This window comes from Mauremys reevesii, linkage group 12 (genome assembly GCF_016161935.1).
Source record: "Mauremys reevesii isolate NIE-2019 linkage group 12, ASM1616193v1, whole genome shotgun sequence".
NCBI lineage: Eukaryota > Metazoa > Chordata > Testudines > Geoemydidae > Mauremys > Mauremys reevesii.
In genome coordinates, this window is record NC_052634.1 from 4,650,711 (window position 1) to 4,666,144 (window position 15,434).

The following is a 15,434-nucleotide window of genomic DNA, read 5'->3' on the forward strand; positions in this document are numbered from 1 at the left end:
GTGATCCATTTACTCAGTCTCCACTCCACTATCAAGATGACACCTCTTTTAACCAGAACTCACAGTCCCTATTGTCACCACTGTGCTAGTAACAACAGAAGTTGGTGCCTGAACCCCTTGAAGGGTCAAATATTAAGCACTAGAAAGGATCTCGTGGGCCTGTATGTGGACACACGACGCACCAGGCAACAGAAAGGCTAGACTTAAGAAGTGGGGTTGGTTTTCTTTTGTAATTTTTATTTGAACACAAGTATTCTGACAGAATGCAAAGTCAAAATTCTCCGTTAGTATCAGTATTTACACCGGTGAGAATGGAAATAAAGGTGATATCAATGTTTCACTTGGTAAAAAGTTTTTTGTTTTTTTATAACAAGATAGAAGGCCCCCAAAAGTAGGGAATGCTGGGTAGGGATGTCAATGGAGGGTCTGAGAACCACTATCAAAACAGCCTATTGCGAAAACCTGGGGTCCGAAGGCTCCATATAAAAGTGTGAAAATAAAACTCCAGTCTAAAAGCTGAACAATTGGATGTGCTGTTGTCTTGGTATTGTATGTATGGTGCAACATGAAATGCAATCACTCCACTACCAGAAGCTGATCAGTCTCGGTGGCTATATAAATATATATGTATGGCAACAACACATATATAAATATATACAATGTAAACGGTGCCAGGTTGGTCCCTCTTCAAAGATTAAAAAAAAATAATGAAGAATAAACTATTTTAGTTCAGAAAAGTGGAATATTTCTAAATTAAAATGACACTCTCTGGTTATGGAGAAGTATAAAAATGCTTTCAAGAGTCGATACGCAAGTACTGATGGTTGAGAAATCTCAGGCCAGTGTTGAAAAGGGGCAGAATGGATTTGACTACGAGTCCAGTAAACACAGCATTTGCTGGTATCTAGCAATGATGTCCACTTCTTGAGTCTCAATTCAAAGCCCACTGAAATCAACGGGAGTCTTTCTTATTGACTTGGATGGGCTTTGAATCCGGCTCGGAATTGGTTTCCTATTCGAGACAAATGCCAATTTAGGTATCCATATCACAAGTCCAAGTACTTATCAAACAGACCTTGACCAGTGTCAATGGATTTGCATCTAATCATTAGGATTGTGCAGTATTTGCCTCATAACAGCTGCTCAGCTCTCAAGGGGTAATAACTTATGAGGTATAGAATATAGTTGGCAAAGCAAGTCAAAGCCATCAACAACTTCACACGAATGATGAACAGATTCTCTTGGTAATCATTATGAACTGAGGTACACACGCTCTCTTCCAACTCATCGATTCCCCCATGGCTATGTGGACTTCTCTAGAAGCCACGGTGGCCTTTCATGCCACATTTGATCAATCCATCTCTTAAAAAAATGTTTTCTTAGGGACCATGGGCCAAATCTTCCCCCTAGTTACACCCATGCTGCCCCGATGGGGATAAGCAAGGGTCAGATTTGGTCCAGGATGTTTAATCAAACATCCATCCATCCTAGTGGCATGTTAAGGATGGGCGTTGCGTGTGCACGTGTGCTTAGGTACACACACACAGATAGCCTCCATTTCCATCCCCAGGAGCTGAGAAAAAAATTGCAAAAAACCCCCACATTTAGCAAATGACAAGACCATTATTTTTCACAGTTTGAAATTATAATCTAGCGATGCCACTGTTAAAGACTGCGTCATTATAAGAGTACACTGAAGAGAGTGGTTCAATGTAGCTGAGACAAACTGCAGTCTCCCCACCCAAAAATCTTCTTTCATTTGTTCATTACCATAGCACAAAGGAATGTATGCTGTAGTCAGGTTTGTTTGTTTCTCATTTAAAGGCTTCTGTTCCCTATAAGACTTATTCTCTTTATTTATTTTCCTGAATAATTTTTTTTATCTGAACTATCCGCTACATCTTCCACATCCAAACTATGTTGAAGTTTTTTTTTTATTTTTATTTTCATTATTTCAATACTATGACAAAAACCACGTTTCACACTAAAATACTCACGCGCCCACAGTGCACAAGCTTGCAGATCTAAAGTAGAATGGAAAACAAAACAAAAAATTAAAAACAAAAACAAAATAAAAACCAAAAAAGGGGGAAAATTTCTATACAAAGGCTGGTCTTTCCCCAACCACCCTCTCTGCCTCCTCTGCCCCACCCCTCATTTGCTCTTTTTCTCACTCAAAATTTGCAGTTTTTCTAGGATTCCAAATAGCAATTGTTACTGATGCTGCTGTAAGAGCAAAGTTCACCCCTGTGCAAAGCTTATGCACCACATCAGCCTCATTTTGAGCACTACAGCTATGATCCAAAGGCCAACGAAGTCAATGGGAGTCTTTCCATCAATGTCAAGAGGCTTCGGATAGGTCTTTGAGGCCCTGATCTGGTAAAGCATGAGTGGACTACTCTGTGAGCATCAAATCATGCAGTTAAATCTTTACAGGATCAGACCATAAATGTGGTGTATACACCTTGTGTTGGTGAATTTCACCCCAGTGAATGAAAGGACTTTTTAGTGTTTCCACTCCCCAAAAGAAGATGCTAGTTTCCTGAAGTGCACAAGCTCTTTCCTTTGAAATCCTAGAGTAAAAGACAATAGTATTTATTTATTTATTTATTTCCTAAAAAGGGGGAACTGGTTTATTCAAACATCTATTCACCGAGACTAGACCAGCCCTGACTGTACAAACTCCCTTTTGCTTCTCAGAGCTGAGGGAGGATTCCTGGAAGGAACAGGGGAGAATGTCTAAGAAAAGCAGAGAACATATTTCTCTTATGCAGTTGGTCCTTGGTCCAGCAAAGGACTTGAGTGCATGCTTAACTTTAAGCATACCAGTATTTCCATTTACTAGGCCCATGCTTAACGTTAATGCACTTAAATGCATTGCTAGACACAGACCTTGGTTGGTGACAAGTTGTCCACCCACCAAAAGTAAAATGAACGGTGTTACTTATCTTCTTACTCCAGTAAGAAATAATAATTATAATAATAATAATAATTAAAAAAGATAAAGGGGAAACAACTATTGTAAACATCCATATTTTAAAATGTCTCCCTTTGCAAAGCAAGCATGCTAGTAAATCTAATATCTATAGACTGTATTTACTTAAAAAAAGGCAGCTATTTTACACTTACATTTAAACACAACAAAAGTAAAAAAAAACATTTGTCGACTGTAAACACTGGAAAAAACAAAAGTTGGCAAAAAGATTTAAAATAAAATTTAAAAAAAAATGTAGAAGTCTGAATACTGCAAATTGAAATATATCCCCGAAGCTGCAATTTTGGCATTCTTCCTAAAAATAACTATAATAATAATAACCCCCCAAATAACTGTCTAAGCTGGAGATTGGATTCAGTCACAAAGGGCGAGAGATACTTTGCCTACTGAACAAATATAAAGTGAACAGAAATGTTAACTTATTTACGAGGCTTTACATATTTCAAACTCGACTGAAAAGTATAAAAATAAATTGTGGACTTTGTTCATTCAGTACTGGCTGTACCTGGTGGTACAGCTGTTTACTCTGTTAGGCTAACCAAAGAAAAGTCAGGGTTAATTTCCCACCCACCCCTAAATCTAGTTGGTTTTGAGCTTCCTAACCATATTTGCAACTGATGTTCGTGACCTTGTTTGTTTGAATATATGCAGGGCTCATTGAGCCCTGATTTGGTTGCGGGATCAACCTTTTTTAAAAAAAACCTTATTTTATTTTTCCTTAAAAGCAAGTGCACAACAAATAGAACCTTCCTACAAACCTACGAAGAAAAAAAAAAAGAGATCCCCATTTATGCATTCTTTCATTTTGTCTGTTTTTCTTTTAAAGGCAAAAGACACTAGAGGAATGAGATGTGTGTTGTGTTTTAAATGCTCAGGTGAAGTTGTTCTGTCATTTTTTGTTCTTTGCTGCTGCTGATCATGCTTTGCTCTCGTTTTCATTTGTTTGTGTGGCTTCGTTGGGGACCGTCTTGACTTCTGGTGGAGGTGTCTTCGGTTCCGTTGCTTGCACCTCAGATTTTTCTTCTACAGGGGTTTTCCTGTGGAAAAGTCACCAAAACAGCACAGTTTAGAGAGAGGCCATCAGTTGGTTTATTCACTCAGATGTCCTAGCATTAAGGGATAGATATACTTCTGGAATGGCTCCAAGATGTTCCATACAAAGCATCACCCCATCTTCTACAGCAGCGTGACTAGAGCTGGGGGAATATTGCAAAAGACCTTCAGCTTTGGAAATACATGTGCTTGGACTTCACTCCCATCCCCTTTGGGTTTGCTTTCCAGGAATGCTCCACGGAACCAGGCTGCTGCCAGAAGCATTTGCAGGAAATGCAAACGCCGTGTGCAACTGCAGTGGAAACTTGAGTCTACAAATCACCCCGTCCAATCAAAGGACAGAAACACTACCAAACTGGAGTGCCCAATCAAAACAGGTTGAATTTTTAATAGTGGGGGCTTTCTTCTTGGAGGCAGAATTCTGAGAGTAAATCTGAGAACACCACGATACATGGGCAGAGAGAAAAAGGGATGGAATTTATTCTCCCAGCTCTGAGAACGACATCCTCAGAAACAAGGACAGTAATTCCCAGCTGCCCCAAGTGCAACCTCCTGGGGCCAGCAAGGGGACCCAACTAAGTTAGAGAAGCCACAGGGCTACTTCAATGTACACCAGCTACAATGGTACCATAGGGGCTCTTCTGCTGCGGGGGGGGGAGACTGGTACAGTGCATGTACCCCGGCTTCCCCCTCAGCCAGCCCTGGGCCCTGTACAGCAGCTTGAAGGTGAGTGTCCTTCTCCAGCAGTGCAAGCTAATGTGAGTAAAGACTGATGACCTGGCCCTAACTCTGTGACACAAGAATAAGCAGTGGGGGACTTCCAGAGCTGAGCAACATCTACCTCGGCTTCCTTGGGAGCCTCAGATCCTTCCTGCTTGCAGTGAGTTCACATTTTTTTGAGCTGAAAACTGTGACCAGGGATGTATTTATCTAACATGAGTCTAAATTCCAGCAAAGCCAATGCACGCTCTCCTTTCCCCCGCCCCCAGGGGAGAGGGGAGAGGCCACACACTATCGCCACCAGTCGAGGCTGCAAAGCTCATTTCATGCTGAGCCAAGCCGCACTGGAAACCAGGTATCCACAGATGGAAGCAATCCCCACCCGTTGCTCCTGCCAGGCGGTGTGGTACATGTACAGCACACTGGGCACCTCCAGCTGAGGGGTCTAGCTAGTGAGAAAGTTTCCTGGGTTCACTTCACCACCGAGGCTTTGTTAGCTGGAGCTGTGGAGCAGCCTGGCCGCTGTTACTGATGTGACTGGCTAGGGACGGGGATATTTGCAGTGTAAAGATTTCCCCTCAGAGTGTAGGATGCAGGCCGTGAAGTTGCCCAGAGGTTCCCCTCACACAGACTAGCCAAGCGAAGAGAATACTCTGATGCCAAAAAGGTACATTGCAGAGATGCTTTTTGGTTTCTACCTTGGATTCTGGGACTCGCGTGACGCGGGCAGAGGGCCGGACTGGAAGGACTCTCTGCATGTGCAAGTGGGAAGAGGGGCTGCAGGTGGAAATGCCTGCTCGCTGCTGGCAATGCATCCCCTGAGCTTCTTCCATGTCAATCCCAGCAGCACATGCTACAGCCTCCTAGCACTTCGGCTGCAAGTTCTTCGGGCCAGGGACTCTTTCTTCCTTATGTGGTGCTAGATGCTGGACACAGCGGGGCCCTGTCCTACAGGCACTACTGCGATATAACTAAGTGACCGAGGATTCCTCTGCCACGGAGTCACTTAGCCTTGTTCACTACAGCTGTGTGGTCAGACCACCCCAAGTACATCTGCTGTGCTGCTCCACCTCCCAGGCTGAAGACGCCTCCTGCGCCGCGGGTGGCAGGATGCACATGCTGTGGGTTAGTGGATGGAAGCAGCACAGCAGGCATGAGGGGGTGACCAGAAGCCACGAGGAGCCAGGCACCTAAACTAATGCTATGGAACAGCACGTGCTTTGACTTTGCTCTGGCAGGAACTACCTGCAGTCTGCAGAACGCTTAGGACCGGACTGAGTACCGCCCACGCCAGAGGAACGGCACTGAACCCAAACTTTGGAGTCCCAGGCTTTGTGGGTGCTAATACACAAAGCTGTGAGCACAGGGGTATTTTTCCTGGGAAGGGGAGGGGGGGAGGAGAAGTTCCAGCCAAAGCCACGACTCAGCATCGTGTCGCATCAAACCAGCTGCTCCCACAAATCTGAGCTGTTCTTCCAACCCAAGAACCCCTGTTCCCTCAGGAGGGCACCAGCCCAATGGCATTTGGGAAGGAGTGGTTGCTTCCTTCATCTGATCCTGCCTCTGACAATGTGCGGCACCCAACCAGGCAGCCAGAAGGCTGTGCTGAACCCAGACAGTGCCAACACCCTGAAGAGGAGAGAGAGTCCATGCACTGCCTGTCAGCCCTCCCCACTCCTCCGCTTTGCAGGCTCTCCCAGGAACCGCTGTCCAGCCTGAGCCAGTGAAGCAGCCCTATCCTCCCACCTCGCCCAACCTGCCCCCACATCACCCCCCCCCCCCAACAAACCAGGAATGGCTAATGCTGCAGCCAAAGCTGTCTGCAACTCCAAGCAGCACAGTGTCTCTTGCCAAATGCAAGGCACAGGCTGATGCCCGGGGGTGGGGGGATCCCGTTCAGATGGAATGAGGCTGTCCCTTCATGCCTACAGGCTTAGTGGCTCTCTCTTAACCGCTTGTGGGAGCCGAGGGGAGACTGGATGGAGGGAAATTCATCACTAGCTCACCAGGATGAGACACGTCCAAATGGGCCAGCCCCGAACAGCTGTGCTGGTCCCACAGGCAGCCTTGCCCCAGGTCCTTTCTTCATAGGGAACTTGCTAATGTAGGGCCTGATCCCGAAATGTACTGAGCACCCACAGTTCCCCTTCTGGCCAGGTTCTGCCTTGCCTTGCAATGGAGTAAAACTGGAGTGACTCTAGTTGAGCTGCTTTGGATTTACATTAGTAAAATTGAGTTTGGTCTGTTGTCGCCAGTGAACTTCAACGGCACAGTTTTTGTCAGGATCAGGCCCCTTTTTGCCGCAAGGAAGCGGTCCTGAGCCCTTTCCCAACAGAATCGAGAACAGGATGGAAGCCTAACTGTTAACACATGATCAATTGACTGCTTCATCTTTCCCTGTGGACTAGACACCTGTCTGCACTGCACCCAGGGGCCCCCTACTCCTCCTTTCACCCAGCCTCCCTAGTGCCGGGTCCTGCTGTAGTGGTTAACAGGTGAGTTAGTTTGCTAGAGAAACAATGAGGTTAGTTAAGAGAACATCCAATGAGAACACAGCACTAACGCACAGGACACACAGCACACACACCACAGAAGATTAAAGGCAGCCATACTCGGTCTTTGCCGGTGCCAGCGGTACAGAGCTGTCTACAGTGGGAGCAGCAAGCTCGCGAGCTTGCCCACTAGCCACACTGGCAGGAGCAGAAGTGCCAAGAGCTGCAAAAACATCCTTTGCAAGGTCAATGTCTGGGGTCTTGAAGGTCCCTTCGTCCATTTTAAAGTCCTCGTTCTGGGAGGGGTTTGTGGTGCTGCCTGAGGCAGCCTCGCTCTTCAGGTTAGTTGGGTTCTTGGCTGTTTCTGTTGGACTCTTCACCATGCTGGGTTGTACAGCTTCCTTTTCTGGGCTTTTGGTGCTTGACACCTCCTGCTTGGGCTCTGAAGAAGCTGGAGGGCTAGCGGGGTTTGCAGGGGCTGGGGCAGACGGCTTGCTACCAGCTGGCGCCTTTGAGGCCTCAGCCATGCCGGTGGCATTGCTGGGACTGAGCACTGCCCCTTGGTTGGCCAGGACACTCGAAGACAAATTACTAGTGGCCGGAGCAGATGTTGGGGTGTCGCTGAGGTCAACCAGGGGGGCGACTTTGGGGGCCGAGGAGGACAGTGGCGAGGAAGCTGAGGTGGCCGCCCCTTTGGCCGGAGTGGCCTGGCTGGGCGGCACGGAGTTTGAGTCAGGGATAGCTGTGGCTGGCAGGGCAATACTGGAAGTCAGGGTGGTGGTCTCGCTGGTCGGGCTGTTCTGAGCAGTGGCAAAGGTTTCGGTGATAGTGTCAGAATTAGTGGTGCCCGTGGTTACGGAAGGCAGCATGTCCTCCACCGTAGCTGTAGTGTCAGCTGGGTGCCTGCGAGGAGGACAGGAGTAGAAGAGAAATAGACAATGAAGCCCATAAATGATAGGGGGGAAATGAGTGGGAAGGCAAGAGACGGCGCAGCGCAAGCAGCAGCAGCGTGGCATGCAGTTGTAATGCACATAGAGGACACAGAAGCAAGAGAAGAAGAACCTGCTGAGGCCAGATGTGCCACTGGGAACAGGCACCAAGTGGGGAGATCAAAGAGCGACGAGGAAGAGGAGGAAGAGCAGAGAGTACATGGCATTCCAGGAGCAGCTTGCTCACATGGCGTTTTGTGTATCAAGTCTTAAGCCAAACTTCACCCCAATCTATGCCCTGTAGAGAGGCTCTTCACCCCTAACCTAGCCTCCCTCCTCAGCCTCCTCCCCAACATCCCATGGACCCTTGTCTTCCTCCTGCTCCTGAGGTCCCAATCCTGAGAGCCAGTAACACATCTTGGCCTCACCAACATTTCTGGTCCTGATCCAGGGCCCTGGGTCCAAGCCTCCTGCCTCAGCCCTGCCCCGGTATCTGTGCACCTCTTACTTTCATCTAGCCTCAGAGTATGTGTCCCACACACTTTGGGCCAGCACCTTCCTCCCTTCTGAGTCTGTCTTTAGTTTGGTTCCAACTAGGGTCAGCGTTACTTCAGGACGATGTGTGACAGCACAAACCGTGCTTTGGCAGCCATGGTGGAGCCTAGATGGCTTTACTGATGGGAGCCTTTCTGAAGCCAGAAGCTTTAATGAGGAGGGAAGTGGGGGAGGGGACGTTGTGGGAAAGACAACAGTTAATCGAGTGAGAAGCCAGCGCTTTCGACACCACCACCACGGGCTTATTAATTGGAGGCAACCTCCATAAAGGTTAATCACTTCATTAAAAGTTCAACAAAACAACCCAAGGAAAGCTCAACACATTTAACAGCAAGAGCACATCCCCAGGCCAGTTCTGTTGCATAAAATATGGCTCCTGCTTCTCTCCTGGCCAGGCCCAGACACCCAGTTTGTCAGCAACGCCATTAGCACCAGTTATTCTCACCTCTCACCCCAACAGAGAAGAGAGCAACACTACGGATGGGGAAGCCTAGAGACCCAATGACTGACAACCTAGTGAGAAAATAAGAAACTCGCTGGGTCAACCGCAAACCAGAGCCAAAACATTAACTGGACAAAGACATTATTTCTTCTTGGAGAGCTCAGATGATATCTATCTCCTGTTCCATAGAGCCCAGGAGTGTCTGTAAGACACTTGCATCCAGACACAGAGATGATCCAATACCCAGTCAGAATGGGCCATCTTCCAGCAGGTTTAATAAACTGGTCCACTCGCAGCCAGTTTAGTGGATTCAAACAAGTAGATATGGTTCAACTACTCTGCCCATTTCTGCCACACAGTCCACTGGTGGCCTTCTGAAATCTCCCAGCATGCACTGCTTCTGGGAGCTGAACTGGGAATGATGGAGTAGGTGCCCAGAGGCCATTGCCAGTACCACAGTTTAGAACAGGACTAAATTGGATGCTGGGCAAATCTAGTTCATCCTGGCTAGTGTGGATGCACCAAACCATGGCTCATGCCCAAATGGTGAATTTCCTTGGTGCACACGAGACCCATGGGTAACTCCTAAACCCTCTCTTGGCCCAATGTGCAGGCAGGGATGTCTGAACTTGCGACATGCCTCCCACCAGAGCTGTAAATCTGGAACAAATCCAGCGCGCAGCTGCTCTGTCGCTATCAATTCCAGGAGGCCCTTTCGCTCGGGGCGAGTAGGCGTCGACGCCGTACCATGGGTGCAGCACTAACTAGCACAGCATTGCGCCGCCAGGAGGCAGTGTGATATAGGGCATCTGCCCGGCAGTCCTGGCAATGAGCAGGGCTGGGTGACGGTGCTCTACCATGGGAAGCACTTGGCCCCGAAGCTTTGTTCTTGTTCTTTGCAAATATTACAAAGGAAACGGTGCTGAGGGAGAGAGGAGCTCCTCACTGTGACAGGGCAGGGACCCAGCTCCGAGCCGTGACCGTTCTCCTTCTCTTGCCTGGGTCACCTACGCGAGAGGCCAGAGGCTACAGTGGCAGATGAGGCTGCACTGACCGCGCGCGAGAACAACTGAATGTCGACCTACTCAGGCTCCGTCAGCGGCGTGGTCTCGTTGGGCTCTGTGTGTTTGCCCCCGTCGTGGTTCGGGGTCCGCTCCTCCTCAGTCCGCACCTCCACGATGGGCTCTTTTGACTCGTCTTTTCTGAAAGGAGATTGCAAACTCGGGTGAGTGGTTCCCAGCCTCAAACAAGCACCCTTCCTTGGGGGTGGGCGGGACAGGCTGCCAGCAGCAACTGCCCACATGGGAAGGTGGGGCTGGCCTGGGACAGTGGCTTGGTTCTCAGCCCCGACACATGCCCCCTTCCCAAACCCCACACAAGGACCATGGCAGGACCTAGTGTCAGTGAGTGGCTCATCCCTTGCCCCCCGAGCCACCCTGGGATGCTGGACAGATAATGCCCTCTGCCCCGACAAGGACATGGCACCTGGAGACGGGATCTCCTCCACCTGATCTTGCTGGATTCTAGCTCAGCCTGATGCTGGCTTTGGAGGAGGATGGGGCAAAAAGCAGGTGACTCTCAGAAGAAACCCCTCCCGAAGAAACAGCAGTGAACGAGTGGCCCCCAACCAAATCCCCTCCTTGCAGTAACCCCCATGCAATGCCAGAGCTGGAGCCAGCCCGAACGCCGGCTTCCCCAGAAATGAAGCCTCTTCTGTGGCTGGAATATGGTGTGGGGAGGCATGAATCTCCTGGGGGAAGGGCAGCAGCCTCGAGGCACTGCTGGAGCGTGCGGCCCCCAGTCAGGCTGGATTAGAAGGTGGAGATGTGGTACTAGGGGGCTGCTCCACTCCAGGGAGTTCGTGGCTGAGGGAAGGACAGGTCAGAGGCGAGCAGAGAGGTTACTCACGAGAAGGCAGCTTTGCCCTCCTCCATGTCTTTGCCCTTGGCCCCGGGCCCAGACTTGCCGCACAGGTTCACCGCGATGCACATCAGCAGGCCGCACTTGTTCAGGAAGTAGCAGGTGATGTCCACGGCCACCAGGAGCAGCACAAAGACGACGATGAGGATGCCCACGATGGCAGCGGTCCCTAGGCCTGACGTGGGGCTGGTGCTGGCTTTAGAGACCAAAGGGAAGGGGGAGAAGGTGATGCAGTTAAATGAAGGCAGTCTTGGTCTTGGAACTGCAGCAGTGCCGGGAATGGCTACGGTGGTGCCTTGGCCTCTGCAAAACTTTATAATGGAATGACCAGGGCTCTGGGAGTGGGATGCCATAGCGGGATCCGGCCCCACCCTTTCTAGGAGTGCTGTTATTGGTGGCACCTTATCCTGGGAATAGGCTGCACTGGCTCCCGTCCTCCAGGACTGGACAAGGCAGGGCTACCAGGGCTTTTCTCAGCTCTGCTGGGCAAAGGCCTAGAGAATATACTGTGGGGAACTATCCTACCCAGTCCTCTGGAGCATGAGAGGGACAGGAAAAACCTGCAAGGTCTCTCTGTGTCTGCCATCTGAGTGTTCTCCAAAGGGGGGTGGGGGGCTTTCCCCAGGGCACAGCCTGCCAGGGCTGTACAAAGAAGGGCCCATGCCAGGGCTCTGGCTGTGTCACACTGGTTCAACCCCATGTTAAAAGACACTGCAGGGTCTCAGCACTGGTCTGTCCTTCATTGGGGAGAGGGGGGAAGGCACAGGGACCAGCTGACCGGCCCGGGAGACTCTACTCCCAGCAGGGTTATTACAAAGGGGCTTGTCGCCACATGGGACTCACTGCCCCTGCGCATTTCCCTGGTGCCAGGCGGACACCTACACACCAAGTGTCCTTGGGAGTCCTCCCACCTGCCACCATTCTTCCTAGCATGGACGAGGCTGATGGGAAGCAGCCGGGGGGAGACAGATTTACCCTCCCCAGGAGTGAGGGGTCCAGCTGAAGTTGTGCGGGAAACTGTGGGAGGAGCCAGACCTTTTTCACAGGGGTGCCCTGCTCGAAGAGTCAGGGAGCTGGGCACATTTAGGCTCAGCGACTGAAGCCAGCCCGAGAATGCCCTCAACTCGTGCAAACCCACGGAGACTCTTTGGGGCACGAGAGCAATGAACTGCTCTGGGATTTTTGAAAACCAGGGTTTTTGGGAAGGAGGGAGTAGGGAGAGATGAGCGCCAAGCTCTGAGACGTCATTAGCTACTTGGTGGCCACAGGGGCTAGCACCTGGCCTGCACGGAGGGTGGGGAGAGGTGTGTATATGAGGATGGGCAGAGAGCTGGTGGTTTTGCCTGGCATCTGTTGCTCACAATCATGAGTGTCAGATTTGTACTAATAAAACACAGAGGTGATTTTGCAAGGCAATGACTAGTCATTTACCAGAGAAATCTTCTGTACAGACAAGGGATCTATGCCTACACACGTGCACCCGCATGCGTGCATCTACACACACGTCCATCTCCTGTACAGACAAGGGATCTATGCCTACACACGTGCACCCGGATGCGTGCATCTATACACACGTCCATCTCCTGTATAGACAAGAGATCTATGCCTACACATGTGCACCCAGATGCGTGCATCTACAGACACATCCATCTCCTGTACAGACAAGGGATCTATGCCTACACACGTGCACCCGGATGCGTGCATCTGCACACACGTCCACTTGCACCTGTGCCCACACACACGCGCTCTAGCTGCTATATATAGGAAAGAAAGCAAAGTCCAATCACTAAAGTATAAATGCTCTGGCCACACATCTGCCTCACTTGTGACTGCAGAAAGCACCTGGGAATTCTCAGTGTGGGGCCCTGCCTGGGATCAGGCACTTGGTCTCGAGAGCTTCACTAGCAGAGTGTGACACAACTGGGGAGAGGAAATAAAAAATGCCCAGGGTGCAGCAGAGACTGACTGCCCAGAGAGAGAGAGAGAGAGTTTAGCCAAAGCACATTGACGTCCATGTGAATACTACTTCTGCCTTGGAAGGATTGGGCCCTAAAAGGGTTACATTTGCATCTCTTGGCTACGTGGTAGCTAAGAGGTCTATGACGGAGAGAGACAAGGTGGGTGAGGTTAATATCTTTTATTGGACCAACTTTTGTTGATGAAAGAGACAAGCTTTCGAGCTACACAGAGCTCTTCTGCAGCTCTGGGAAACTAAGGCTACGTCTACAGTAGCACTTTTGTTGGTAAAACTTACGTTACTCAGGGGTGTGAAAAAACCACCCTGTGTGACATAAGTTACACCGACAGAAGTGCCAGTGCAGACAGCGCTGTGTTGGTGGGACAGCGTCTCCTGCTGACATAGCTACCGCCGCTCATGGAGCCAGTTTTAGGATGTCGACGGGAGAGCTCTCCCCTGTCGGTACAGCTGTGCCACTGTAAGCTCGTTAGTGCAGACATGGTAATATCAGGGAAGACTCCCTGACAGAGACACACGGGAATGTCTCCTAAGGAAAATGATGGGGGTCCTATTGCTCGTGACCGTTAAGTCCTATAGTAAAGACGAAAGCCCATGTATTGCCTTGAAAGGGACATGCCTGCATTCATGCCCTGTTGATCCAGCAGGTGTTTCTGATTCTCTCTGGCTTCCCCATCTCAGAGACCAGCCACAAGCTGCACAGGGGAATCATGCACCTTGGAGGGATTCCCTTGCTTTGTTGCATTGTCGGCTGGTTTTTGTGCTGCTACTGATACTTGCTTCTACTATTTTTAAACAGGAGAAAACAATTTTCTGTGAGCTGACTGGGGTATAGAAACAAACAATCTACACCACAGAGGCACATGACACAGCTCCGTGGGCTGCATCCCGTTTTCAACGCTGCTCCTGCAAATTCTTCTGCACGTGCTTAACTTTCCTGACATGAGTGGTCCCACTGAAGACACTGACAGAAGTATAGCTCAGGTTATGCACAAGTGTTTGAAGGAGCAGCGCCTGGGTTAGGAACACAGTTTAGCTTCTAGCACAAGGAAAATGCTTTTTATGCTGCATAAAAAACCTTTGAGCAAATCTGCCTGGTAGCGGAGATCATACGTTTCGTCTAACCGGGGCAAGGCAGCAGGTAACGGGCGTTACTTGGCACCTGGCAGTGGCTCTGGTCCAAATCTTCCAACAGCACACCTGAAAATGCCCCAGACCTAGTACACTGGTCTATGAAACTGCCAAGCTTAGAGAACTTTAAGACTCAGAAAAGGGTTGGACATTGATGTGGATAACAAGAACGTTCAGGCTTACAGTAACAAAGAGCACAACAACCCGAAGAGTTTTGGTTGGCACCTAAACCTTCCTGCTCCAGGGCCTAAGCCAGCCTCCAATGTCCACACTGCCATCAGACACCTGCGGCTGACTCGGGCTGCAGGGCTGTTTATTTGCAGGGTCCTAGAGCCTGGACATCTACCTTCGAATTAAACAGCCCCACAGCCCGAGTCAGCTGGCATGGGCCAGCCGTGGGTGTCTAAGTGCAGTGTAGACAAACCTTTATTAACAGGCACCAGGAGAAAACTTTCCTTAAGGTCACGTTCCATAATTGCCTACTCCACTGCACGGATTCTTGTACCTTCCCCTGACGCACGTGGGGCTGGCCACCAGGATACTGAACTAGACAGACCCCTCTGCTTTGGCCAGTCCTACGCACCGAGTTAAAACCCTCTGCGCTGCATGCAGAGGGGCTGGCAGCCTGAATGGGTCTGGCAGATGGGACAAATTCGACATCTTCCTAAATGGAATGAGGTCCCACTAACAAAACTTCGGTTTTAGTGCATCCGTTCAATTCATAAGGTCAGTGACTGTGTGCCCCACAGGTCCCTGTTGAAGTGTCTCAGGCACAAGCTCCTGCCCACAGGAAGTGAAGGCACCAGCAGTAGCAAGTTCCAAGAGCACATGGGGTACAAAGATCAAACAGATCTGACCCACGTGACTCCCAGAGCCACTATGGCATCAGACCATAGTAGTGTCAAAGCACCTGATGCCCCCATAGCCCAGTCAGCCCTTCCCCCCCATGCGTGCGTGCAGTTCAATGGCTGCTTGTCTGCTACCAGCATTACACATCTCTGTGGGCTAGTGTCCGATTAGCGTGAAGGCCGTATAGTGTACTCAGGTGTCACAAAGCCCTTCCGGGATAAATCCTGGGCTCGGTCTTTTCCTCTGGCTGTGGGAGATGGATTTATGGCGTGTCTGGTTTCCACATGTACATTCGTCCTGGCCTAGAATCCTCAGCCCTGGCAGGAGATGGCAGCAGAACAGAGTAAATACTGGAAATGGCCCACAGTGGTGA

General features: G+C 49.8%; 1 protein-coding gene across 6 annotated transcripts in view; it reads right to left on the reverse strand.

Annotated features, from left to right (window-relative positions):
- Positions 1–3,768: 3,768 nt before the first annotated feature.
- The window catches only part of NCAM1 (neural cell adhesion molecule 1), a 255,069-nt gene continuing 243,403 nt past the window's right edge, over positions 3,769–15,434 (reverse strand). For 3 of the 6 annotated variants that reach the window (XM_039496748.1, XM_039496747.1, XM_039496746.1), the window contains 4 exons: positions 11,095–11,302; positions 10,272–10,388; positions 7,381–8,163; positions 3,769–4,032 (listed from right to left, as the gene is read on the reverse strand). In XM_039496748.1, coding sequence (XP_039352682.1) covers positions 3,912–4,032; positions 7,381–8,163; positions 10,272–10,388; positions 11,095–11,302 — 1,229 coding nt within the window. In that variant the 3' untranslated portion in view covers positions 3,769–3,911. The remainder of the gene's footprint in view (positions 4,033–7,380; positions 8,164–10,271; positions 10,389–11,094; positions 11,303–15,434) is intronic. The other 3 variants (XM_039496751.1, XM_039496749.1, XM_039496750.1) reach the window with 1 other exon arrangement.